The following is a 25,864-nucleotide window of genomic DNA, read 5'->3' on the forward strand; positions in this document are numbered from 1 at the left end:
CACATAAAGAAATCCTATGGCGCACGCCTTTAATCCCAGCACTCGGGAGGCAGAGGCAGGCGGATCTCTGTGAGTTCGAGACCAGCCTGGCCTACAAGAGCTAGTTCCGGGACAGGCTCCAAAGCCACAGAGAAACCCTGTCTCGAAAAACCAAAAAAAAAAAAAAAAAAAAAAAAAAGAAATCCTAGCCGGGAGCCAGGCTGGTCTACAGAGCTAGTTCTAGGACAGCCACAGCTGTTACACAGAAAAACCTGTCTTGAAAAACCAGAAAAAAAGAAATCCTAGCCGGGTGGTGTCGCACACCTTTAATCCCAGCACTCAGAAAATAGAGGCAGCCGGGTCTCTTGAGTTTGAGGCCAGCCTGGTCTACATAGTGAGTTCTAGAATAGCAAGGGTTACACAGAGAAACAACGTCTCAAAAATAAACAAAAAACCAAATGACAACAAAATTCTAATAAAAAAAATAAAAGTAGCCCCCTACCTGGGTGTGTTGTGCCACACACTTTTTTGTTAGATTTGTTTTTGTTTTTTCAGGACAGGGTTTCCCTGTGTAGCCCTGGCTGTCCTGGAACTCGTAGACTAGGCTGGCCTCATACTCAGAGATCTGCCTGCCTCTGCCTTCTGAGAGCCGGAATTGAACGCATGGGTATGGTAAGCGCTGACAATGCCAACCAGTTCAGTCTGGCCCTCTCTACCAGGCTTACAAGGTCTTCACAGACCCCCACCTCCTCATTTCTTGGGCAAACACCGAATCGCTATGTTTCGGGCAAAACCCATCCTCCTGAGAGGTCAACGTCTCCTGGCCCCTTTAAAAAAAAAAAAAAAAGGAAAATTATGGGAATTTATTGAATCCTTGAGCTTGCCTTGCAGCATTTTATTGAACTCCTTCCCCAGCCCCTCCGGACTTCCTCATGGTAAAGTCAGAACCTTGGCTCCGGTTGAGTCAGCAAACTCATTTCGTAACGAGCCTGAGTTGGTTCAGACTTTATTTGTATCTGACCATCATTTGGATCAAGATTTATTTACTCCGCACCCGGCCCAGGCCCGCGGCGCACGCCGCGGGCAAAGCTGAAGCAGAAAGGGACCCAGCTTTCCTATCTCCAGGAAGATCAGCTGTGGTTCAGAGGTGGAGCCGCAAAGGCAGGAAAGGAGACCCGGCAGCCGCCTAGTTGAACTCGGAGTCGGTCCGGGGCACTGCTCCGCGCGGCCGGGAGGGGGCGCTGCTCCCCAGCACCTACCAGGTTCGCGGGTCTCGGGAGGGGGCGCCCGATCCCGCGTGTCCCGCGTCGCTTCCCGGGAAGTTTCAAGTTTGAAAGTCCTGCGCAGAGGCCCGGGCTTCCGGAACCGTAGCGAAGGAGAGAACTGGCCGGCGCGGCGCCATGGAGCTGAATGGGGCGGCGCTCCAGGTGAACGGAGCGCGCGCAGCGGCCGCGTTTGCAGCTCAGGGCACCCCACGCTCGGGTCTCCACCCTACTCCGGCCTCTCTGCTGGTGACCCCTGCGCGGGGCGAGACCTGAGCCCTGGGTTAAGACTTCTGGTCCCCGGAGTGACGAAAATCCAGCCAGGCAACATGCCTGAAAACCGTGGAATGTACCTTCAGGCTGGGTCTCGAGTTCCTTAAAAATCAGTCTTCTAGAGACTTTCAGGCGGGTGGGAATTTGCCGGGAGCGCAGAGGTTGGAGGAGTGCCGGCTAAGAGGAGTCTGGGGGTGGAGGGGGGGGGTGCGGAGAGTTGGGAGGGAGGGACTGAGCTCTTGGTGGGCGTTGTCCACACCGCACCACACCACACCCACGGGCAGGAACACTTTGGCCACTAGAGGCACCTGGCCCAGAAATGCGCCGGGAATCCTCCGGCCCACCGAAAGGTCCACGATGTTGAGGGATTCGGGTTAGATGTGTAACTTAAGAGCGGAGAGAGGTAGTCTACCTCAGGGCAGTTAGAGGTGGGGCAGGACATTTATGTAGAAGATAGCATCCAGTGCCAAGTCAAAACACGAGGTGTGGGTGAAGCGCAGTACATATGGGCATCTCAATGGCTCAGGCAGCCTGCAAGGCTGGATCTCACTCCTCCCAGTACCCTTCCTCCAGAGATCCCTCTTGGCCTGTCTAGCAGTGGCTTGTACACATTTTCCGATTTCCTGTGAGCCTCCGCCCTGTGGCAGCAGCGGGGTGACTCAGGACCCTGGTGGCCAGCAGGCCCCCAGCTCTGGGAGAGCTTTGTTTTCTCAGGCCTTTGGCTCTGGCCTTCTTGCCTGGGGCGGTCAAAGGATTTCCTGAACCTCGCCCTCACCCTCACCCTCTGACAGCTAAGGCAGAGCCAGCCAGCCTAGCTGAGGCCTGGAGTTGGGGGGGTTAGGGTCCCCTAAACTGAGTAGCCATTCTTTTATGGGGCTCAGGAGATGGAACACAGAGAGGTAAGAGGGATAAGATAGGGTGGTTGCCACGATCCTTGGGATGGGAGGCGTGTCAGCAGGGGTTCCCCGGGGCTAAGGTCAGCCTCTGAGAGGGAAGTTTCCTCTCCCTGTCTATAAACTGGTAAGCAGTTTGGGGGTCTCCTACTTCCTGCCAGAGCTGAGCTGTCAGAGCTCCTCAGCTCCTTGGTTGCCTCTGCTTCTCACCTGTCTGCCACACTGTGTAAGGCAGAAGAAACAAGTTTTAGTGGCTTGGGCCACTGGCTGCCTCCTGCATGTGACCTTGAGTAAATTCTTTGCTGTTTTACCTCCCAGATTGCACTTGGTTCTCACACCTAGAGAAGGCAGTGTAGCAGTCTGGGAGACAATGGGGTCGCTGTCCCTCAATACATGGTGGTCACTCCTCTGTGTTGCCTCTGTGAGCAAGCCGCCTAACCTCTCTTTGTCTTTGCTCCTATATAAAATGGGAATGAGAAGTAAGCGTGCGGCTCTGTGTTCTAGCTTAGCATGTTCTGGGCCGGGGGTTCTTTCCCCAGTACCGCAAAAAAGCAATTGCATCACAGGTGAAGGGAATTTATTGTGTTGTTAGAACTCAGTACCCAGCAAGCACCATGGGAACCTGATCTGTTACCTCTCTCCCTTCTGGGCAAGGAAGATGCGAGCCAGCAACTGCAGAGTCCCGAGACACCCCAGTTCCCGCCTGTTGTGTCTGTTCCCCGTTGGAGGGGGATGGGCTATGACTTCTCTGTCCTTTGCAGCCTGGGACGGGCCAGAGGCCCCCTGAGGATGAGAAAGAGATGATCCGTCGAGCTATCCAGAAGGAACTGAAGATCAAGGAGGGTGTGGAGAACATGCGGCGCGCAGCCACAGACCGCCGCCACCTGGGCCATGTGCAGCAGCTGCTGAGGGCCTCCAACCGCCGCCTGGAGCAGCTGCATGGCGAGCTTCGGGAGCTGCATGCCCGAGTCCTGCTGCCAACCTCAGCTGGTGAGTGAGGAGTCTGAGGAGACCCCCAGGCAATAAGAGATTCATGGACACCCTGATCCTGGCCTTGGCTCTGACCACTGGGCAAGACCACCTGCCCTTCCTGTATTCACCATGTTGCTGCTATGGCCAGGAAGGAAGGGAAGAGAGAGCCCCTTTACAGAGGCCTGGACTCTGGTGGCAGGCTCATGCATCCCCTGCCTTCTTTCTGCAGAACCAGTGGCCTCAGGACCCATGCCGCGGGCTGAGCAGTCGAGGGTTCGGCACTTGGAGGTTTTACAGAGGCAGCTGCAGGTCGAGCTGAAGGTAAAGCAGGGAGCTGAGAACATGATTCACACGTGTGCCAGTGGGACCCCCAAGGTGAGTGTTCGTGCGGGAGGGACTGGAGGCATAGGCCTGGCGTCTGGTGTGGTGGGAGAGAGCGAGTTCTGCGGTGTCAGGAGTGCAGCGCCAGACCCCGCGCCGAGAGGGGGATGCTACCCAGCCCCAGCCCTTCGTCTAATGATGGAAGTAGAGCCCGGAATTCGAGTTGGGGAGCTCAATTCCCGGTCCTGTGGTCAGCCATAGCCCTGATCTGACGGGGCAAGTGTCACGTCCCTACAGGAGAGGAAGCTCCTAGCGGCTGCCCAGCAGATGTTGAAGGACAGTCAGCTGAAGGTTGCCCTGCTCCGGATGAAGATAAGCAGCCTGGAGGCCAGTGGGTCTCCAGAGCCAGGTGAGTCCTCTCAAGGCAGGGAGGGTGGCACCCCGTGGCCAGGACTAAGGCTCTACCCCCTCCCTGCAGGCCCTGATTTGCTGGCAGAGGAGCTGCAGCACCGACTGCGAATTGAGGCCGCTGTGGCTGCAGGGGCCAAGAATGTGGTGAAGCTGCTTGGTGGCCAGAGAATACAGGACCGCAAGGCGCTGGCCGAGGTCAGGCTGTGTCCGCCGGCCCATGGCTCTTCTTATAGCTCTGCTTGTCTCTGTCCACCCTGCAGTGGTGCCCGGCACTAATGGCTTGCTGCCTGTGTGGGGTGGCAGTGAAGAAGCCTACGGCATAACCTGTGCCTTCCACCCGAACCTCATGGCTGTCCCTGCCTGCATCTCCTCTGTAGGCCCAGGCCCAGCTCCAGGAATCCTCCCAGAAGCTGGACCTCCTCCGCCTAGCCCTGGAATCGCTGCTGGAGAGGCTGCCACCCAGCCATGCCCTGCGCAGCAGGGTGACCCAAGAGCTGCGGATGGCCATGCTCGGGAACCCCCAGCCTTCGGCGACACTTGTGAAACCCATTGCCCTGACAGGTATGTAGAAATGATTCCCTCTTGCTTCAGAGGGCCCCTTACCCTTCCGAGAGTTCCTGAAGAACTCTGGGAAAGTCCTGATCTTGGGTAGCTGACATTCCCATTCTGATTCTCAGTTTATCTATCTGTAACATAGGAATGATAGTAGCTGGTCATGGTGGTCATGGCTTTAACTCCAGAACTCAGGAGGCAGAGGCAGGAGGATCTCTGTGCGTTCTAGGTTAGCCTGATCTACAGAGTGAGTTCCAGGCCAGCCTGATCTACACAGTGAAGCCCTGTCTCGAAGTAAATAAACAAATGAAGGATAGAAACACTAGACTCAGGGATTGCTTTGTAAATCCAATAACTCGTGCTCCACCAGCACTGAGCACAGCCAGGGTTTGGCCAATGTGATGTAGTTTTAACAAGTAACTGGCCGTTCTGCCCTGCCAGCCTTGGAGCCAGCCCTGGGCAGCATGGGCTGCCATGAAGTTTTCTTTCTTTCTTTCTGTTTTTTGTTTGTTTGTTTTCCAGCCAGGGTTTCTCCATGTAGCTTTGGCTCTCCTGTCACTCACTTTGTAGACCAGGTTGGCCTCAAACTCAGAGACCTGCTTGCCTCTGCCTGCCTCCTGAGTGCTGGGATTAAAGTTGTGCACCATCATCACCTGGCCAGAAAAGTCTTTCCTATCCTGAGCTGCAAGCCAGAGCCCACCTGGTGGCTGCTGCAGAGCAGTGGACAGGGCTGGAGCTGCAGAGCAGTGGATGGGGCTGTATAGGGCTCTGCTTCCTGGGAGCCTCCATCTCCTCATATATCATCAGGGTTCTCAGGAAGAGATGGAGTCTGAGCCTAGAGGTCTCTTGAGAGTGCTGAAGATTGAGTCAGCGGGTTGGGGAAGGCAGAGGGAACTTCTTGCTTAAAGGCAAAGAATTTGAGATTAAGGATGTAGCTGTGGAAGGCAGCTGGTAGAGTTCTTGACTAGCATGCACAAAGCCCTGGGTTCGATCCCCAGCACCTTATAAACTGGGTATGGTAACACAGGCCTATAATTCAAGCCCTTGGGAAGTGAGGAAGATCAGGAGTTCAAGGGCATCTTTAGCTATGTGCTGAGTTTGAGGCCAACTTGGGCTAATGTGATCTTATCTAAAACCAAAATCAAAACCACCATATCCTAAAATGAGTACCCTGCTGGATGCCACCCTTGGGATCTCTGTAAGATCTCCACGTATTACCTGCAGACCCAGCCTAGCAAGAAAGTCTTCCAAGGTGCTGGCAAGATGGCTCAGAGGATAAGAGCACTGGCTGCTTTTCCAGAGGTCCTGAGTTCAATTCCCAGCAACCACATGGTGGCTCATAACCATCTGTAATGAGGTCTGGTGCCCTCTTCTGGCCCACAGGGATACACGCAGACAGAATAGTGTATATATAATAAATAAATCTTAAAAAAAAAAAGAAAAGAAAGTCTTCCAAGACTCATATCCTCAGGGGCTCTAGTATCCCTGCTTCCTCTACCCTTTGAGACAAAACACCCAGTGGTCTCAAACAAAGCATGTATTTTTTTCCTATTCAGGACTCACCTTCACTGTTCAGATATGAACAAGAAACAAAATGTGCAGGCAACTGTGGGCTGCTTGCAGCCCAGGTCCCGTGCCTGCTCATGTGCCCTTGAGGCCATGGTGCCCTCCAAGCCTTGTGCTCAGAGCAGCAGCCTACCCTATCCTCTGGTTTCATGCGGCTCCGGGGGAGGTCCTGCTCCACAGCACTGCTGTGTCTGCCACTGCCCAGGCACCCAGGAGGGAGAGCTGGTAGGGCTGCTGAGGATGAAGGGTGGCTTCCAAGGCCTAGCGTGGGCAGGGTCTGGTCAGCTGATCCTAACTCTGACCCTCCTAGAGCAAGTGACATCCCTCAGGGATCCCACGGCCATATGGCAGTGGCTTCTGACTAAGTGCCCTCCCAACTCCCGACCAGGGACTCTGCAGGTTCGCCTCCTAGGCTGTGAACAGCTGCTGATGGCCGTGCCTGGGCGTTCTCCCATGGCTGTCCTGGCAGGTAGCCCCTCTGAGGGCTGGCTGCGAACCAGGTCCAGGCAGCAGCGTGGTGGCGGAGAGCTGGCCAGTGAGTAAGGAGGATCTGTGGGAGGGGGTGGGGTCCCTGCTCTGGACATACTCTGAGTCCCAACCTTGGCACTACAGGTGAGGTGCTAGCTGTACTGAAGGTTGACAACCGTGTTGTGGGCCAGACAGCATGGGGACAGGTGGCTGAGAAATCCTGGGACCAGGCTTTTACCATCTCCTTGGATCGAGTAAGCCCGACCTTTGTATGGTTAGGGTTAGCTGCGGGCTACGGGGGGACGCCACTCGGGTGGAGGCTGATGCCAAACCCCATTGGTCAGCCTGGTTTTCCCCTTACAGGCCCGTGAGCTGGAGATTGGGATTCACTGGCGGGACTGGCGGCAGTTGTGTGGTGTGGCCTTCCTGAAGCTCGAAGACTTCCTGGACAATGCTTGTCACCAGCTTTCTCTCAGCCTGGTGCCGCAAGGAAGGCTCTTTGCCCAGGTTCCCACTGACACTTTGGCTGGGGAGATCAGTGGATAAAGTGTGCTTGCTCTGCACAATCCCTAGCATCCATGTGAAAACTAGGTGTGGAGGTGCTCGTCGTGACTTCACTGCCGGTGTATAGAGACAGTTGGATCCCCGAGACATGCTGGCCATTGTTTCTAGCTGAAACAGAGATCCTGTCCCAAAAACTAAGGTGGAAAGGCGGACACCCCGTGTCAACCTCCGCCTGCAGATATATGTGCATTCGTAAAGACTGGCACCTTACCTAAGTGTGGGAGCTGAGTGCGAGATAGTTCCACAAACGGCCAGAGAGAAGCTCACATCTCTACCTCATCTCATGTCACTTTGAATAAGTGCCTCTTCTCTGGGCCTCAGTTTCCCCACTGGTGCCAGTGAGGATGTATAATCATCTCTGGATTCTTTTAGGGTTTTTTTGTTGTTTGTTTGTTTGTTTGTTTGTTTGTTTTTTGTATTGGATTGGTTTGGTTTGGTTTGGTTTTTTGAATCACAGTTTCTCTGTGTAACTGCCCTGTCCTAGAACTAGCTCTTGTAGACCAGGCTGGCCTTGAACTCACAGAGATCCACCTGCTTCTGCTGGGATTGAAGGCGTACACCACCACCACTGACAACCCGCCTATCTTAATTAACAATCAAGACAACCCCTCAGACATGCCCACAAGCCATGTTTTCTAGGCAGTTCTCAGATGATTCTGGCTGTGTTGTGTTGACCCTCGAAGCTCATCAGGATGCCTGCACTAAGTTGAGATTGAGAGCTGGCACTTGGGGCGTAGCCGGTAGGACGGAAGGTGGCCAGTCCAGGTCTTCAGCCCTGTTCATGTTCCTTCAGGTAACCTTCTGTGACCCTGTCATTGAAAGGAGGCCTCGGCTGCAGAGGCAGAGACGCATTTTCTCTAAGCGTAGAGGTAAGCGGGGAAGGGACTGTGTGAGGAGGGGGCCTGGCTGACCATTGGGATGCTGGAACTGAGCCCCATCTGCCTCCTCTAGGCCAGGACTTCCTGAGGGCTTCCCAGATGAACCTCAGCATGGCAGCCTGGGGACGCCTGGTCATGAGCCTGCTGCCCCCCTGCAGCTCCCCAAGCACAGTCAGTCCTCCTAAAGGGTGCCCCCCAACTGCAGCCTGTGGGACCTCTAGGTCTGCTTCCCCAAGGTGAGCCGCCTGGCCCGGGCTGTACTTCTCTGCTATTTCTGTCTGGTCCAGGCTCTGTGCATGTTTTGTGTTCTTCCCTGGCTCACCTCTGATCCTCCCTGTCCATAGCTGTGCTTCTCCCACCGCCATCTGTGCGGGCTCAGACATAATCTTCTTCTTACAGTAATTTCCTGCCCACGAAGACCCTCTCCGGAGAAGACATGAAGCCTCCACCCAAGCCCCCTCGTCTCTATCTGCCTCAAGAACCAGCCCCGGACACTCCTGTGAGGGATTCGGGGATGGGGGCAGGCGGGAAGGAAGGCTAACATGTTGGCTCTGTCCTGAACCCCTCTGTCCTCACAGTGTACCAAACGCCCCCACATGGACCCTAGAACTGGAGTGGCACCCACCCTGGCGGCCTCACCCACCAGGTACTCACTGACTTGCATTGATTTAGAAACTTTTATTTGTATTTTATAGATTTGTGCCTGTGTGTGCCTGCACGTGCATAGGGACCCAGGCAGAAGGCGGAGCACAACCTTTTGGGAGGCAGCTTTCCCCGTCCACTCCATTCTTTTGTTGTTGTTTGTTTTGGTTTTGGTTTTTTTGTGTAGCCCTGGCTGTCCTGGAGGTCACTCTGTAGACCAGGCTGGCCTCAAACTCACAGAGATCCGCCTGCCCCTGCCTCCTGAGAGCTGGGATTAAAGGCGTGCGCCACCACCGCCCGGCTCCCACTTCCCTCTCGAGGCAGTGTCTCACTGTTTCCGCTACTGTGCTTGCTGCTCATATACTTGAACTTCTCTCCCCCTCCCGGCTCATCTTAGGGGTGCTGGGTGCTGGGGCTGGAGCTTTAGACCTGAGCCAGCCACTGTGTCTGGCATTTTTAAAGTGGGTACTAGACATGGAACTTAACCTGCTTGAGACTTACTCTTTTTTATTTATTTTTTAATTTATTTATTTATTTATTTATTTATTTGGGGGGGGGGGTTTCGAGACAGGGTTTCTCTGTGGCTTTAGAGCCTGTCTTGGAACTAGCTCTTGTAGACCAGGCTGGTCTCAAACTCACAGAGATCCGCCTGCCTCTGCCTCCTGAGTGCTGGGATTAAAGGCGTGTGCCACCATCGCCCGGCACTTACTCTTTTTTAAATAAGGCTTTACTGTATAGCCCAGGCTGGCCTTGAACTTGTGATTCTCCTGCCTCTGGTCTGAGTGCTGGGATTACAAGTGTGTACCGCCACTCCCTCATTGTACATATTGATTGCTACCTCGTTCCCTGGCTCCTTGAGGACACAACTGGCTTGCTCAGTGCCTTCCTTATGTGCTGAATGCAGTTTTTAAATTTCAGCCTTGGGGACTGCCTACGCTGCAACAGAAGGCCGGCCCTTGGTTCTTTTCAGCCCTTTGTGCCCTTTCTGTCTTGCAGGAAATCCCCCCGACTGCAGGATTTCCGATGCTTGGCTGTGCTGGGCAGGGGACACTTCGGGAAGGTAGTGGGTTGAGGATAGTGCAGTGGAGTTAGTGGGTGGGTGAGCCTCGGCACATTAGCTGGGAGATGCTGGGTGGGGAGATGCTGGGATGTGGGAGATGCTGGGATGCGGGAGATGCTGGGATGTGGGAGATGCTGGGATGTGGAAGAGGCTGGGATGTGGGAGATGCTGGGATGCAGGAGATGCTGGGTGGGGAGATGCTGGGATGTGGGAGATGCTGGGATGTGGAAGAGGCTGGGATGTGGGAGATGCTAGGATGTGGGAGATGCTGGGGGGGGAGGTGAAGAAGTCATCCCCATCTGGTCCCCAGGTTCTTCTGGTTCAGTACAAAGGAACAGGAAAATACTATGCTATCAAGGCACTGAAGAAGCAGGAAGTGCTGGGCCGGGACGAGATTGACAGGTATGTATGATTGAGAATTATCTGACCCCAGAGGAACCTCTGGGTGGCTAGCCTGGACTCTAGAAGGCAACTCAAGAGCCCAGAAGCCAGATTCAGGTTCTCTTTTTGGCACTGGGAAAGCTCCCGTCTTTTAGACCCTCAGGTTGCTCTCCTATAAATAGGACCGTGGTAGTTTTGCAGGTTTTGTTGTTAGTTTTGTTTTGTTTTCATGAGACAGGGTTTTCCTGTGTTACAGTTCTAGCTGTCCTGGAACTCGCTCTGTAAACCTGACTGCCCTCAAACTCATAGGGTCCCCCTTGCCTGTCCCTCCCAAATGCTGGGATTAAAGGTGTGCACCACCACCACCCGGCTTTGTTTTGTTTCTTGAAGACAGCTCTGGATGTCTGAAACTAGCTCTGTAGACCAGGTTGGTTTAGAACTCAACTCAAGAGATCCGCCTGCCTCCGCCTCCTCAGTGGTGGGATTAAAGGCGTGCGCCACCACATGTCTAGTTTGCAGGTTTAATCCTTCCCTGCGTGCAAACCACCAGCCTGACTCTTTAGCTCTTTGAGCACCCATCCAGCCAGAGGTGCAGTGTGGGTGGGTGTCAGGGCACAGCCCATGGAGGTTCCATCCCGTCCATCCCATTCTCCCTTGCAGCCTATACTGTGAGAAGCGGATCCTGGAGGCTGTGGGTCGCACAGGGCACCCCTTCTTGCTATCCCTCCTTGCCTGCTTCCAGACCGCTAGCCACGCCTGCTTTGTTACTGAGTTTGTGCCTGGAGGAGACCTCATGATGCAGATCCACGAGGATGTCTTTCCTGAGCCCCAGGCCTGGTGGGTTCCGTGGTTACTCAGCACTTGCTCCCTTCGGGTAGGGGGTACCGGGCAGACAAATAGCACAGGGTTCAGGAGCCTTGGTGGAGCTCTTCCAGCATATGGGGATTCCGTCTGCATAGCTGCGGGTGGGTGGGATTCGCCATCACAGTTTTGTAAGATGTTGCAAGGATGAGAGCCCAGCACAGGGTGGCAGCTGGAGTGTCAAGTCTCAGATCCTCATTTGATTGTGTGTGTGGCTGTGCTTGGCCATGTGCACGTGAGTGCAGGAGCCCTCAGAGGCCAAAAGAGGGCACTAGAGCTCCTGGAGCTGGAGGGACAGGCAGTTGTGAACCTTATTCTAGGAACCAAATTCAGGTCATCTTCAAGAGTAAGGCTCTCTTAAATGCTGGGCCAGCTCTTCATCCTCTCAGGTGCTGATTTGAGTAAAAGTCATGGTGGTTATCCCCACAGGCTGCTGGGGAGATAGCCATACAGAGCACTGACCCCAGGGCTCTACCATAGCTGCATCACCAGCCCTCTGGTTTTTTGTTTGTTTGTTTGTTTTTCGAGACAGGGTTTCTCTGTAGGTTTTTTTTTTGAGCCTGTCCTGGAACTAGGTCTCATAGACCAGGCTGGCCTCAAACTCACAGGGATCTACCTACCTCTGCCTTCTGAGTGCTAGAATTTTTTTTTAATGTTTTCTTTATTTATTATGTGTACGGTGTTCTGCCAGCATGTACACCTGCAGGCCAGAAGAGGGCACCAGATCTCATTACAGATGGTTGTGAGCCACCATGTGGTTGCTGGGAATTGAACTCAAGACCTTTGGAAGAGCAGTCAGTGATCTTAATCTCTGAGCCATCTCTCCAGCCCATCCTGAGTGCTGGAACTGAAGGCATGCACCACCACCGCCCAGCTGGGGTTTTTTTTTTTTGTTGTTGTTGTTGTTTTGTTTGTTTTTTGAAAGAAGGTTCTAGTGGTATAGACCAGGCTGGCCTCAGCCTCCCAAGGGCTTACAGGTCTATACCACTAGACCTCGTGGTCCTACCATAGTTGCACGCAGGAAGGTCATTCACATGACACTGGGATGGCTTCCAGCCCAGCACCGTATTCATTTGTCCGGTATCATCCATGCCTGACTCTGGCCAGGACCTTCTGGCGCCTCCTAGTGCCTGGCCTGACTTCTCCCTGTACCACCCCTCAGCTTCTACCTGGCCTGCGTGGTCCTGGGGCTGCAGTTTCTGCATGAGAAGAGGATCATTTACAGGTAGGCTGCCTGAGAGAAGTGGGGTGTGCCTTAGTAGGCCTTGCCCTCTCCCTATGCTGTTGCTGCACCCTGGGCCTGAGCCCCTTTCAACCCCTTTGACCTGTACCCCTCTGCCATCAGGGATCTGAAGCTGGATAATCTCCTGCTGGATGCCCAGGGTTTCCTGAAGATTGCGGACTTTGGACTATGCAAGGAAGGTAGGGCCCCTCTCTCCTGGTATCACATCCTCTTGCCTTGCCCAGGGCAGTAAGAAATCAACCCACTCATGGGTACCCGGGCTCCCCAACCACTGGCCTTAATTCCTGACCAGGACCCTTGTTTTGGAGGACAGCTGAGAATACTGGCTCTTCCTAAGTTGGTCAGAGGATCTATAGTTAGGACTGCAGAGGACATTTGTTCTGCACGTGAGTTCAGCAGATTTAGCTTTCTTATACAGCCTTGGCCAAGAGTCTACACGACCCTGCAGACCTTGCTAATGGGTACCGTAAAGGCTGGCACAGTTGGGCGATGGTGGCACACGCACTCAAGAGGCAGAGGAACTCTGTGAGTTCCAGGCCAGCCTGGTCCACAAGAGCTAGTTTCAGGACAGGCTCCAAAGCTACAGAGGAACCCTGTCTCGAAAAACCAAAAAATAAAATAAAAAATAAAGGCACAGATTAATAAATGTGAATCCACGTATGTGTGATGTGCATGTATGGACGCATGGATTGCTGGGTTCTGACCCATGGGGCGGTCCATCAGTCTCCATCACTGGCCCAGAGCTCTGACTGGCCTTGAACTCACAAGAGATCTGCCTGCCTCTGCCTCCTGAGCGTCCCAGCCCAGGATTAAAGATGCGTGCCACCACCACCTGGTGATTTTTTAGTTTTTTAAAAAATATTTATTATGTATACAATATTCTGTCTCGTGTGTCTGCCTGCTGGCCAGAAGAGGGCACCAGATCTCATTTCAGATGGCTGTGAGCCACCATGTGGTTGCTGGGAATTGAACTCGGGACCTTTGGAAGAGCAGGCAATGCTCTTAACTACTGAACCATCTCTCCAGCCCCTTAATTTTTTTATATTTAAAATTTTTGTGTGGCCGGGCGGTGGTGGCGCACGCCTTTAATCCCAGCACTTGGGAGGCAGAGGCAGGCAGATCTCTGTGAGTTCGAGACCAGCCTGGTCTACAAGAGCTAGTTCCAGGACAGGCTCCAAAGCCACAGAGAAACCCTGTCTCGAAAAACCAAAAAAAAAAAAAAAAAAAAAAAATTTTTTTGTGTGTTCCTCCCCCTATCTCCACCCCCCGTCCAGAACAGTGCAGGCCTTCCCTGATATCAGCCAGCCAGGGATAGTAGGGGAACTGTGATCATGCTAGAAAAAAAAAAAAAAAATTCAAAAACCATTTGTGACATGGGTATTTTGCATGCATGTGTGCCTGTTCACCAGATGTGTGTCTAGTGCCTACGGAGGCCGTAAGAGGGCTTCAGGTCCCTGGAACTGGACTTGACAGCTGCAAGCCACCAGGGTGCTGGGAATCAAATCTTAGCCACTGAGCCATCTCTCCAGGCCCTTCCCTCACTGATTGTTACAACCACAGAGGCTAAGTGAGTGAGCCATACCCAAGCAGGCATTGGTGTGGATGTTGGTTTGCAGGGATTGGCTTTGGGGACCGGACAAGCACCTTCTGTGGAACCCCAGAGTTCCTGGCCCCTGAAGTTTTAACTCAGGAGGCTTACACTCGGGCTGTGGACTGGTGGGGGCTTGGAGTGCTGCTTTATGAGATGCTAGTGGGTGAGGTAAGTACGAGGGGGCCTCTAGGTTTTCGGGGTGGGGACGGTGGGATGACACACACAGCCGCTGAGCCCCCATCTTCACAGTGCCCATTCCCGGGGGACACAGAAGAGGAGGTGTTTGATTGCATCGTTAATGCAGATGCCCCGTTTCCTCACTTTCTGTCGGCTCAGGGGCTTGAGCTCATTCAGAAGGTGAGTCCAAGGTCCAGGGCTTGGCCGAAGCTGCTTGTGTGCTCCCTGACACCATCTTGTAGGGTACCTGTGGGTCGGCCAGCACCTGGAGTGGCCACCCTGAGTTCCCACCTGCCCTGCTTTCTGCCAGCTCCTCCAGAAGTGTCCAGAGAAGCGTCTGGGGGCAGGAGAGCAGGACGCAGAGGAGATCAAGGTCCAGCCATTTTTCAGGGTAAGGGACCCAGCAGTCTCTCCCCCATTGCCTGTGAGGCGGGAGGGCTGAGTGACCCCTGGGGTCTGTTGTCCCACCTTCTCAGACTCTCCATCCTTGTCCTCAGACCACCAACTGGCAGGCCTTGCTTGCTCGCACCGTCCGGCCTCCCTTTGTGCCCACTCTCTGTGGCCCTGCAGATCTTCGCTACTTTGAGGGGGAGTTCACCAGCCTGCCTCCAACCCTGACCCCACCGGCACCCCAAAGTTCCCTCACTGCTCGCCAACAGGCTGCCTTCCGGGACTTTGACTTTGTGTCTCAGCAGTTCCTGGAGTCCTGAGGGTCTCTTGGCCCCTCTGCCAGACTGTGAGAACTGCTTGTCCATGTGCCCAGGGCCGAGGTATTTAATGAGTGTGTGGGTTCCAGGGAGTGGCCATAGGGCTGCTGCTGGAAGCTTTCCTCAGGGTTACTGGGTGAGCTGTGTCTCTAGCCCTTCTGCTTCCTGGCAGTGCCCAGATTAGGAAAGGCCCCACGGCAGGACGGTTTGTCTTTTTAATACTTGCCTTTATAGAGTATTAAATTAATAAAACTGTACATTTGAGGTAGCCTGGCCAGGGGTCGTGGAGTCTGGGTTCTCTTGGTGTCTAGCACCCTCCCCCCTCACTCATGTCCTCTTCCTTGTGTGGGGGTTATATATGCTGAGGGTGGGAGCCCCGGGACGGAGTAAAGAGCTCAGGCTAACTGGGCTGACCCCCTAGTGGCACAGCCTCTGGTTTTTAGGCACCAATGGCAGCCTTCTCTCCAGCAGCCCTAGACAGCCTGGCTGCTGCCTTCCTCCTCTTCTTCAGCCCAGAGGGTCTCCCAGGGTCCAGAGGGCCACCCACAGAAAAAGTGGGCCAGGTTTCGAGTCAGACCTCGGTCAAAGGGGTTGCTGGTGCGCTGACGGAGGTAGGCGATTCGGTGAGAGGATATGAACTCCCAGGTAGTAGTATTGCTGGCCACCAGGTAGAGGTGTGAGGCCAGCAGCAGGCTGACCACCAATGAGAAGAAAGCAAGCAGCAGGAAGGTGGTAAACAGGAGCCCGGTAGACCGTAGCCACAGTCCCCAGGGCCTGAAGAATCGGAGGCCGGACCTAGAGGGACAGGGATGGAGGAGCTGGGAGGATGCCGGGAGTCCCACAGAGTCCTCTTTGTAAGCGCCTATGCGGTGTGCATGCTGCCCACACCCCCCATGCACCTACCATGCCAGGCACAGGCCCCAGAGGAGAACCACTAGCTGCAGCGCCAGGTAAGCCACAAAGAGGGGGTGGTTGCGTTCACCTACGCAGTTCTCCATCCAGGGACAGTGGTGGTCATAGCGGCGAACACAGCGGCGGCAGTCCCGACAGTGGCGGGCTCGCAGGGGTTGCTGTGGGCACAGAAGGGAGTCCGGGCTCAGTGCAGGTTCCCCCAGTAGGTGGAGAGGGCCGAAGGCCACAGTCCGGTCCCGAATTTGGGAGACCTTCCTGGAGGAGAGGCAAGGAGTCTTAATTTGGTCCCAATTCCTCCTACAAGAGGATGTATGTGTGTGTATATATCACCTACCAGCACTAGGCAGTATCTGCACCGCCGGAGTGGGATAGCCTGAGGAACCATGGCTGTCTGTTCCTCCTTGAGCTCCTCCTGAAAATGAAACAAGGGGTATAAGATGGGGGGGAGGGGTCCTCTTGGGAGGCAGATGACACTGGGGGCATTTCTCTTAGGAGCCACCTGGTTCTGGCTTTGCAGGATTTGGGGCCCCTCCCATGTAGAGGGGAGGTAAGTACATGGTAGAGCACTGGATACTGTGCCTTTGCAAGGCGCTTGTCCTCTCTTGGGTCTTGGTGATTTCCTCAATGTGGGAGCGAAAACATAGGGTAGGAAAGAGGCCTCACCAAGACGCCCCGCAATGTAAGCGGCTCACAGCTTCACATGGACAGTTCTGAGGGCTCATTTCCCTGTTGGCGCAAGGAGGGGTTTGAATCCCAGGGTCCCTGGTTACCTGAGGTTGAGTAGCCACATATCCCGGGTCCATGAGTGATACAGCCAGGTAGAGCAGCAGGGAGCCCAGAACCAGGAGCAGGAAGGTGAGGGGCAGGAACAGCTCCCCTTGCTCTTCCCACTGGCGGAGCTCTGGAGAGGCCAGAGGACAGTGAGGCCCATGGCAAGAGGGTGGGGCGAAGAGGCTAACCGGCTGAACGCTGGCCGGGCGGGGAAAGGCTCCCTATGGAAGGAAGGGTCAGCCCTCAAAGAGGGAGGCCCAGGAGGCCTGGGAGCCCAGGCCAGGAAGGGCCCAGCATATTGAAGCCCACGGTGGTGAAGATCTGGAGAGGTGGGGGAGCTGAGAAGTGAGAGAATGCGGAGACACAGGCCAAGCTGAGTGAAGACAGCTCTAGTACCCTTGGTTGGAAGAGTAGCGAAGGTTTGGAAGAGAGCTGCTGATGGCTGGTGGGGAGCCCTGAAGATAAGGACAGTGGAGGAGGTTGAGGTGGGCCTCGGTGGGGGCTGTGTCTTTGGGCGGGGAAACCTGGGAAGGGGATCACTGAGTTGTCTCAGGATTTGGGGAGCTGAGCAGAAAGCCAGTTTTTCAATCTAGTCAATTTCTTAATCTAATTCAGGGAGTGGTGGGAAGCAATTTCTGGAAGGATGCGGTGGAGCCCAGGATCAGAGGACTTGGGGCCTCTAATCGGTCCTCGGATTTGGATGAATTTCCTGTCGGCGACAGGAAAATCCCGGGATTAATTAGGGACCAACTTGGGTATCAGAGAGAGTGGATGGCTCCAGAACCAGCAGATGAGAAGGACGCTTGAGGAACTGGCGGAGATGGGGGTGAATCTCAATGTAACTGAGGATTAGGGGGACCGGGTGAGACCCACTCGAAGGGAATCATGAGGGATCGGGTGGGTTCGGGGTTGCGCGGTGTCCGGCTCACCGGTGTCGTGCAGGAAGAGCACCAGCGTGATTCCCCAGGTCAGCACGGTGTGCCCAGTCCGAACCAGAACCCCAGGGCTGAGCAGCGCCCAGAGAGCCATGGCCTTGGCCCCTGTTCCAACCCACCCGGAAGAAGCGCGCGGAAGGAGGGGCCGTGGAGCGGAGGGGCTGCGGCAACGCGGGGATTGGTGGCTCCGCATTGAGGGCGGGGCCCAGGCGGCTCAGGGAGGCTGTCTATTGGGTGACAGGCGCGGCCCCTCAGGCCAACAGGTGCGCCAGAGGAGGCCAGGGGCGGGGCCGGCGAGCTCACAGACCATAACTCTCTAACTCCGCCCTCCCCCTCCTACCCCCCCCCCCCACGGCCCCGTGGGCCAGGTAACTTTGCAAAGGCCGGGAGGCGGAAACCTCGGACCCCCCCCCCCGCCCCTCCTTTCCCCCCTTTCCGCATGCGCGCACGCGTGCCTGTTTTTGTTCCCCACCCCACCTCCCACAAAGAGATGTGGTCTGTGATGCCTGGAGGCCACGCAGTGCTTGCTGCCAGGGGGTGATTGGCAGGACTTGCTCGAGGGTGCGCCTTGATGACACACTTGTCTCCTATTCGTTTTCTGATATTGCAAACGAATGATGGGAAAGAGGAGGGCTCTGGTGCGGATTCTGGACGCGCTTGGCACTGCTTGCTTGGCACTGCTTGGAGTCAGAGACATCCCTGAAGGCAAGTCGCTGAACTCTGATCTCCTCTCTGTCTCTCAGTGGGGTTGGCGACAGTACCCGTCTCTAATACAGGTGCCTGTCACTTGGGCTACCACCACTGCCCAGCTAGACTTTCTTTCCGTGTGTCCTAGGACGCTCCCCATTCAGCTGACCTTCCTCTGATTGCCCGCTTCCAGCTCCATGCTGTTGGTGATTTGGTCAACTAGATATTTTCTTTTTCTGTAGAACTGACTTTCCAAGGCCAGCATGGTTTGTATGTGTATGTGTGTGCGCGCGCGCTAATCAGAACCATTTCATGGTATTACTAAATAGGGCCTGGGGATTAGCACGATTGGCAGAGTGCTTGCTGGATTCAGGTCCCAGCATGGTATAATAGAAGTATGGTGGTACATGCCTGCAGTCTCAACATACAGGAGAGGTACAGGCAGGAAAGTCAGAAGTTCAAGGCCATCCTCTGCTATATATATGAGGAGAGGATTCAAAGCCAACTTCTGTGGTATTTAAGTTTGTCTCAAAAACAAAACAAAACACCCAAAACGGTTTGGAAGCCAGGCAGTGGTGGCCCACTCCTTTAATCCCAGCACTCAGGAGGCAGAGGCAGAGGCAGGACTGCCAAGGCTACACAGAGAACCCGTGTCTTAAAAAAATAAAAGAAGATGGTGGTGATGGTGGTTGGGTCGCCCACATCTTTAATCCCAGCACTGGGACAGAGGCACACCTTTAATTCCAGTGTTTGGAACACATAGTCAGGCTGACGGCTAGCCTGGTCTACAGGGCTGCATCTGCATAGTGAAGCTCTGTCTCAGGGGGGAAAAAAGACAAAAACAAACAACATACAAACACCCCATTTGTGAGTCTGTGTGTTCACGCACACACTCGTGTGCACACATGATGTCCATGAAAAAAAGGATAATCCTACCTGTTGGTTCTCTCCTTCTGCCATGTGGGTTACAGGGACTGAAATCAGGTTATCAGGCTTAGAGCCTGCTGACTATTTTTTATGTGTGTGAAATGTTTTGCCTGGATGCATGTCTGTGTACCATGTGTGTGCCTGGTGTCTGCAGAGGTCATAGGAGGATAGCAGGATAGCAGATCCTCTGGAACTGGAGTTACAGATGGCTATAAGCACCATCTGCGTGCTGAAAACCAAACTGTAGCCCTATGCAAGAACCACACTGCAACTGGGCGTGGTGGCCACGCCTTTAGTCCCAGCATTAAGCGGGTGCAACCTAGTCTTCACAATTTCAGGCAGGTCAGAAACTACACAGGGAGAAAAAAGGTAGTTGGGGCTGGAGAGATGGCTTAGAGGTTAAGAGTATTGCCTGTTCTTCCAAAGGTCCTGAGTTCAATTCCCAGCAACCACATGGTGGCTCACAACCATCTGTAATGGGGTCTGGTCTACAGGCATACACACAGAAAGAATATTGTATACATAATAAATAAACAAATATTTAAAAGAAAGAAATAAAAAAGGTAGCCCAGTGGTGGTGGTCACGCCTTTAATCCCAACACTCCTGAGTGAGAGACAGGCAGAGGGAGACCAGCCTGGTCTACAGAGAGAGAGTTCCAGGACAGCCAGGGCTACACAAAGAAACCCTGTCTCGAAAAACAACAACAAAAATTAAGGGCATTTATTTGCTTTTGGGTGGGAGAGGTTGGGGTTGCAGACATCTGATATCATCTTTCACTGTGTGGGTCCTGAGAATGGAACTCTGGTAGTCAGCCAGGGAAGCAAGCTCCCTTTCCCGCTAAGCCACATGTCTGGCTCAGCCAGTAAGTTTTTAGAAAGAGCCCTGGATGGGCAGGCTGGAGAGATGGCTGAGGGGCCAATGCTCACTACTCTTCAAGTTTGGCTCTTAGCACCCATGCCACACAGCTATGAGCTGTTGCCATCTCTGGCCACCATGGGCACCACACACATGGAGTGTACATTCATATGAAGTAACTAAAGTGAATCTAAAAAGAGCCCTGGACGTTGGGTGCTGTGTGTGGAGCCTCGGCACAACCCTGATGTGCTGTTTATACTCCCACAGGAATGGAGCCAGGCACCATGACGGGATGAGCAGGAGGCAGTGTTCCAGACACAGGGAGTAGCAGGCACCCGGGCTAAGAGCATGTAGTGTATTGGAGAGCCTGCGCCCCTCCTTTGCTGTGGTAACTTGGGGTATAAGAAGGCACCTCACCTTTTGAGTCTAGGTGCTGTGGGTTGTTCTAAGGACTGTGAGAACACGGGGTGCACACAGGCAAACCCAACACAGGGTGTGCAGAGATGGAGGCTTCAGCAGACCCTGACAGTCACGCCTAATCCCTCCAGGACTTGGCTGACACACTTGGCTGATCCTCTCCTCTCGGAGTTCAGAGTTCAAGGGCAAACCACCGTGCGTGATGCTCTTTCTGTGGGCTGTGTGATAGAGGGCACTCACCCAGGGAAGAGCCTGGTATGGGCTCCGCTGAAGAGGAAGAGGGGACCTTTGCTCCACTTGGAAGGGTGCAGACAGCAGGCCGGCTCCCAGACTGTTTAATGTGATCCTGGCACTCCTGCCTACACCCTCTGCATGGTCTGGGGAGCATCAACTACTCCGTCACACCAGCACCCAGCTGTCCCGGCAAAGCCACAGGCTGGTCATTTCAGTCGTTTCAGCTGTTTATCTCTGTCATGCTCCTTTATAGGATTGCTCCCCTGGAGCTCCCCCAGTCCGTCATGGCGAGGCCTGTTGTCAGAGCCGCTGGCCCTAGCAGGCTCCAGTTTCCCACTGGTTCAGCTTAGCCTTATGCGGAGGACCCTTTGCTCGGGCAGTCATGTAACGCTGCCTAGCAACCACCAGGCTTTCCGAGCCACTTCCACCATTCCCAGCAGGGGCAGGAGACTCCTTTCCTATCTTTACTGCAGAGTGATGAGGCTATGTTTACCGTGTGTCCCTCCCAGCAGGCTATGCTCCCGGCGGAGTTCCTACCAGTCTAGTGACCAGCCATGACCTCAGTGTCTAGGCACAGATGTGGAGAGAATGTCTACAGCCTGCAGGCACATAAACCTACAGCAAAACCACTTGCCCTCCAGGGTCTTCCTGGGAGACCCCTACCACCCTTCCTGATCGCCCATCCCAGACCAGTATCCCCCAATCTCCTCTGAAAAAAAAGAGACCACTCTTCTGCACTTTGCACAAAAATGTATTTCTGTGACACCCCAAAGTACAGACATTTACCCAGACCCCAGGTGGTAAGCAATGGGCTATGAACTCTGCTCATGGTCTGGCTACTGCCAGAAGAGCTGGGGATGGAAAGGAGGGGCTGGGGTTGCCCAAGTGCTGCGTGGGAGAAACACGTGGTTAAGCCCTCTAGCCTGGCTGGGGAGACAGTCTCCTCAGGAGAGGTCAGTTACCTCTCTCTGAGTTTTGGGAACAACTGGGCCACTTCTGCCTGGAGGCAGACATGCCAGGCTAGAAGAATCAAAGAACAGGCCCAGAGAAGCAAAGAGGGCAGAAAAAGTCACAGCAAAAGCTGCCTCCCGGGTGAGCTTTGCTCCCTGTGAGCACAGGCCTCCTCAGCGGTCCTGTGTCAATGAGAAGCAATGCTGAGATACAGGGGAGGGTGCAGGAGAGAGACATCTAGAGCGCGGCCTGTCACACAACACAGCAGCTTCTCAGGGATAGCCTGAGTGGGCTGGAGGGACAGAGAATGGCCCAGTGCTGGTCTGTAGGTGGCTGTCCGCTGCCACTGTGAAGGGCTGCCTCCTGCCTTCTACCTTCTGGGCAGGGGGTGGGCTCAGCTCTGCTGGTGGGAATACCTGGGCACTGGGGTGCTGTGGGCAGATGAGGGCTACAGAAAAAGAAGCAAGACCCTGGTCCTGGAAAGTGCCAGCTACCAGAGCTGGGCTGGGCTGGGGCATGTTTGGCAGAAGGGGCAGTGGAATTGCCCCTGAGTTGTGAGCATCTTGGGGCTGGGACCTGAGGGAGACATGAGACAGTCTCCATAGCAGCATGGCCACAGGCAGGCCTGGCCAGAGAGCAGGGGGCCAACACAGCCTGCTTCTCCAGAGTTCTCTGGTCAGGAGCTGCTTAGCCTGAGGCCTGGGAACAGCTTCCTCTCTGACCCTGATGGCTCACAGCCTGGAGTACCAAGGCTTCTGTGAGACTCAGCAGAGCTGGTCTTAATCCCCAAACCCCATCCACTTCACCTGGGAGCCCAGACAGGCACTCAGGCAGACACCAGGGATGCTGAGCAGCCTGGTAAGGGCCAGCTCCTCCCACAACAGACAGAAGCCAGGCCAGGGTCTGAGCTCACTGGGAAGGGACTGGACACTCACAGCATTTGAGGCAAGCCTGGCTGGGGCAGGAGTGAACATGGCAGCAATGAAAGCTTGGAGGCGGGCTGAGGGTGGCAAGGAGCTGCGGAGACTTAGGAGAAGTCATACACACAAAACTTCACACTTCCTAACCCAAAAAAAAAAAAATAATATATATAATATATATCTCACTAACATTAAGGAAAAGCGTCAGCTGTGCAAAAGTCCTCACTGTCTCTTCATCCAGTGGGAGGCTCTGCCCACTGGACTCCAGCGCTTCCTCCGGTCCTGTGGTCCAGGCTGTGCGGCCATGGGTAGAGGCCTCTATCTGGACGTGTCCATGTTCTCCTCTCTAAAGTTACTGCAGTGGTCGATCACCTTGCTGGACACAACAGGGGAAAGCATTGGGCAGTGACTAAGAGAGCGGCTCCTCAGTGGCTGGCAGAGCAGCTGGGAAATAGCGCCTGTGGCCATGCACACCGCCACTGTCCTCTAAACAGCCAGGTCTGAACTTCCAAACCTGCTGCTCTCTCTGCCATTTTCCCTGCACCCCAGCCTACTCTCTCGGCACAAGTCCACTAGGGGGTCCCAAACAAGCACCGGACTGGAGATCTGCACAGGCAGCCACGCTGGCTCCAGGCCTTAGTGTCCCAGTCACTGAGAAAACTGCCACCCATTCCTGGTGTTGTTGCCTTTGACCCTGCACTGTTTGCCTGCAGGTTTCGGGGTTCACTGCAGCCTGAATTTGCTAAGAGGGTGCATCAAGGCCTTTTGAGATGGAAATGCCCAAGGCCATTCTTTCCTTGATGCCAGAAGGCCCTGCTGGCTCAGACACATCTCAGGTCCCAGGGTGCCTAGAGGACTGATAAGCCCCACCTAGTGACTGGCAAGTCCTAGATCCTTGTTTAACATGGTCAGCCCCAGGCCCACTGGTAAAAAATCTGCAGGTGAGGCCCATTCCATTCTAACACTTTCCAGGAGACTCCCGAAGACTGAGCTGGAGGACTACTAGTCCACCAGTTAATACTGAAACAGTGCCTTCACCAAAAATAATGAACGGCAGAGCCAGCTGGTGCCCCCGTCCAGAAGGGCATATTCTGAGGGTGGAGGTTGGGGGTTGTCTGATCCTCAGGCTACACTGTGCTCAGAATTACGATAAAGGACTACCCTCCCAACTAAAACGAATCGGGAAGAGGAAGCCAATCCAACTGATACTAATATGTTACGTGTGCATTCTTGTGTCCACATCAGAGCTTACGCTTGACACTCAACAAAGAATCCCACGGCCACAGAAGTTCAGTGAGGACTCTGGCATACCCCAACCCTCTCACTGATAATTTATGTGTGTGTGTGTAGGTACGGATGGATGTGCGTGCATGCGCACACATGTATATGTGCTATGGACGCTAGGCACGTGCTGTACCACTGAGCTTCATTCTAGCCCATCAAAGGGCACTTTTCCCCCTGGAGGCCTTCGCCTTCATACTTGTATTCCGAGAAACTAGCACTGTGCATGCGGGGCCTCTAGAATATGCCTCACCACCCCGAGTCCTTTCCCATTGGAATAACTGTGGTCAAAATAACGCAGAGCTCTTGCTGGTGCTGAGCAGCAAGGAGCTCCCGGTGGGAGTCACATGACGCCAAGGGAGCAGCTAAGAGCCAATGAGCTCTGCTGATGGTCAGGCTCTTGTCCGCTCCACATTCAACCCTGAGTGGCTCCTGGGAACTCTGGCCATTCCCACTGTGCCCCTTGCCATCCAAATCAAGGTACCCAGCCAGGAATACATAATTTGTTTCTTACCGGGCCATCTCCTTGGTTTCCTGTCGGGCAGTGGACATCTTCATCAAGCCCCTCAGCAGGGGCATCCCACCTTCTTTGATCAGCAGGGGGCAGTATTTGTCAGCTACAAAGCAGGAGCAGGTAGCTGAGGATGGGAGGCCTTCTACAGGTCTGTGCCCCAGATACCCCACCCTGCTTCCAGAACTGCTCTACAAAGGACACCGCTGGGCAGGGACAAGCCATGTCTGCCCGGCCTCCTGGGCCCACCTGGATGGGAAAATGGGGCAAGCCCTTGGGAAAGGCACTTCCCTATTGTGGTCCAAAAGTTGTTAGTTTCCCTAGAGTTTGTCCTAACAAATAAATTAAGAAAATACCATCCCAAGCAGAGGCCTCAGAGGGGCATCACAAGGATGATACTCCCTGAGAGGTTTGTAGGTTGACACAGGTTCCCAGGGAGTTCTGGAACGAACCCCCTAGGCAGCAGCTTGCATTTATGATATTGTTAGTAAGATACCCCAGGTACTGTGGTAACAGCCCAGGCTGGAAAGACAGGTGACAAAGACTGGAAAGCTCACTCACAGCTGGGTAGGAAGTGTGAGAAGAGGCACTGGTAAAGGCTGGGACGCTTCTGATGGTACAGTGGGATTAGCATCACGCCAGCACGCCACTAATGCCAAAGTGCCCAGGACTGCTCTGAGATACAAGGCCAACAGTAACTCTATGTCCCCTCCTGCATGCCAGCTCCCTGTGGACATGCTGTGCTCTGCTGAGTGTCTGAACTAAGGGAGGGGAGGCACTCACGGTAGACAGACACAAGATTGTATAGGGCCCAGGTGGCCCAGTGCTGGCTGACTGGAGAGATGCCCTGAGGAAGGAGGCGGAGAATGGGCTCAAAGGACCTGGAGAGAAAGAGAGATTGCTGTTACCCCCCACCCCCAGACCTGGACCGAGACCAAGACCACCAAGACAAGAAGGATGTGAACCGAGACAGGGAGGATGTGAGCCTTTTCTCCTCCCTGAGTTCTTCTCCCTGCAGGGTCCCACATGGGCAAGCCTGTGGGATGCCAGGGGCCCTGCTCGGGCTCCGCCCAGGAGCTAACTCTGGAGAAGGTCAGAGTAGAGGAAAAGGGCATAAAGCTGAGGGTCTCAGCAACCCCCGAGAGGGAGGCAAGGGGAATCACTTACAATGACCCTAGGCCAGGCTGGAGTTCCAGCCCCCAAACCAAAAAAATCAGATCAGCAAAACCTTAGGGGGCCCCGAGACTTACTTACCTGGAGGACCTCTCCACCTTCCAGCAGAGCGATGGCCTGCTGACACCCACTCTTTGTGTGCAGGGAAAAGGGCGCAACGTGGGAGCAGGCCTATGGCCTGGGGTCAACGGGAACTTGGGCGGGGAGGGAGACGACACACAAGGACACGGGACAGGGAGGGCTAGCATCCTGTCTCCCAGGGACTGGGGCATGAGAAAAGCCCCACAGCTTCACACCCTTTCAAAGGGTATTCAATGAATGACCAGCTGCACACACAGCACAGCAGGAAGACGAGGATTGACTGGGGACAGCAATCCACTCAGTACAGTAAGAACTGAGTCAGGCTGATGGGGACAGGATGACAGGTGACTTGTGTTTTGGTGTGGGTTTAGTTCTGTATCAAGCATGCACAGACCACAGGCCTTGGA

The 25,864-nt window shown here is 54.4% G+C and overlaps 3 protein-coding genes across 14 annotated transcripts in view; 1 reads left to right on the plus strand and 2 right to left on the minus strand.

Annotated features, from left to right (window-relative positions):
• The first annotated feature begins 1,154 nt into the window (after positions 1-1,154).
• Pkn3 (protein kinase N3) lies at positions 1,155-14,819 on the plus strand. Of its 5 annotated transcripts, none has more exons than XM_038336429.1 (22): positions 1,297-1,406; positions 3,169-3,397; positions 3,609-3,754; positions 3,998-4,109; positions 4,179-4,306; positions 4,489-4,672; positions 6,618-6,764; positions 6,842-6,951; positions 7,061-7,204; positions 8,055-8,130; positions 8,213-8,375; positions 8,539-8,638; positions 8,718-8,785; positions 9,778-9,841; positions 10,152-10,243; positions 10,883-11,059; positions 12,246-12,308; positions 12,429-12,505; positions 13,943-14,085; positions 14,167-14,274; positions 14,405-14,485; positions 14,592-14,819. In XM_038336429.1, exons 1-22 carry the CDS (start codon positions 1,380-1,382, stop codon positions 14,802-14,804), a joined length of 2,652 nt encoding a protein of 883 aa, XP_038192357.1. In that variant the 5' UTR covers positions 1,297-1,379; the 3' UTR covers positions 14,805-14,819. The 5 variants fall into 5 exon arrangements, with proteins under 5 accessions (XP_038192356.1, XP_038192357.1, XP_038192354.1 ...); XM_038336430.2 differs by lacking the exon at positions 1,297-1,406 and adding an exon at positions 1,763-2,413; XM_038336428.1 differs by lacking the exon at positions 1,297-1,406 and adding an exon at positions 1,155-1,241 and having other exon boundaries at positions 3,998-4,306.
• A 182-nt stretch (positions 14,820-15,001) lies between these two features.
• Zdhhc12 (zinc finger DHHC-type palmitoyltransferase 12) lies at positions 15,002-17,545 on the minus strand. Of its 2 annotated transcripts, none has more exons than XM_038336432.1 (5): positions 17,414-17,545; positions 16,484-16,614; positions 16,048-16,125; positions 15,705-15,871; positions 15,002-15,596 (listed from the first exon to the last, which is right to left on the minus strand). In XM_038336432.1, exons 1-5 carry the CDS (start codon positions 17,511-17,513, stop codon positions 15,275-15,277), a joined length of 798 nt encoding a protein of 265 aa, XP_038192360.1. In that variant the 5' UTR covers positions 17,514-17,545; the 3' UTR covers positions 15,002-15,274. The 2 variants fall into 2 exon arrangements, with proteins under 2 accessions (XP_038192360.1, XP_038192361.1); XM_038336433.1 differs by having other exon boundaries at positions 15,251-15,596; positions 15,788-15,871.
• Positions 17,546-21,270: 3,725 nt separating this feature from the next.
• The window catches only part of Zer1 (zyg-11 related cell cycle regulator), a 39,625-nt gene continuing 35,031 nt past the window's right edge, over positions 21,271-25,864 (minus strand). For all 7 annotated transcript variants that reach the window (XM_038337946.1, XM_038337943.1, XM_038337944.1 and 4 more), the window contains 3 exons: positions 24,987-25,084; positions 24,207-24,309; positions 21,271-22,787 (listed from right to left, as the gene is read on the minus strand). In XM_038337946.1, the coding sequence (XP_038193874.1) occupies positions 22,730-22,787; positions 24,207-24,309; positions 24,987-25,084 (259 nt within the window). In that variant the 3' untranslated portion in view covers positions 21,271-22,729. The remainder of the gene's footprint in view (positions 22,788-24,206; positions 24,310-24,986; positions 25,085-25,864) is intronic.

The sequence above is a fragment of the Arvicola amphibius genome, chromosome 7, assembly GCF_903992535.2.
Source record: "Arvicola amphibius chromosome 7, mArvAmp1.2, whole genome shotgun sequence".
In the NCBI taxonomy this organism is placed as follows: domain Eukaryota; kingdom Metazoa; phylum Chordata; class Mammalia; order Rodentia; family Cricetidae; genus Arvicola; species Arvicola amphibius.

Coding starts and splice junctions, on each gene's coding strand:
- Zdhhc12 (XM_038336432.1), bottom strand. CDS start 17,513: ATGGCTCTCTGGGCGCTGCTCAGCCCTGGGGTTCTGGTTCGGACTGGG. Junction 16,615..17,413: donor GCTCTTCCTGCACGACACCG/GTGAGCCGGACA, acceptor TGGCCTCTCCAG/AGCTCCGCCAGTGGGAAGAG. Junction 16,126..16,483: donor ATGTGGCTACTCAACCTCAG/GTAACCAGGGAC, acceptor TTTCATTTTCAG/GAGGAGCTCAAGGAGGAACA.
- Pkn3 (XM_038336426.1), top strand. CDS start 1,380: ATGGAGCTGAATGGGGCGGCGCTCCAG. Junction 7,205..8,054: donor AAGGAAGGCTCTTTGCCCAG/GTTCCCACTGAC, acceptor ATGTTCCTTCAG/GTAACCTTCTGTGACCCTGT. Junction 12,506..13,942: donor CTTTGGACTATGCAAGGAAG/GTAGGGCCCCTC, acceptor GTTGGTTTGCAG/GGATTGGCTTTGGGGACCGG.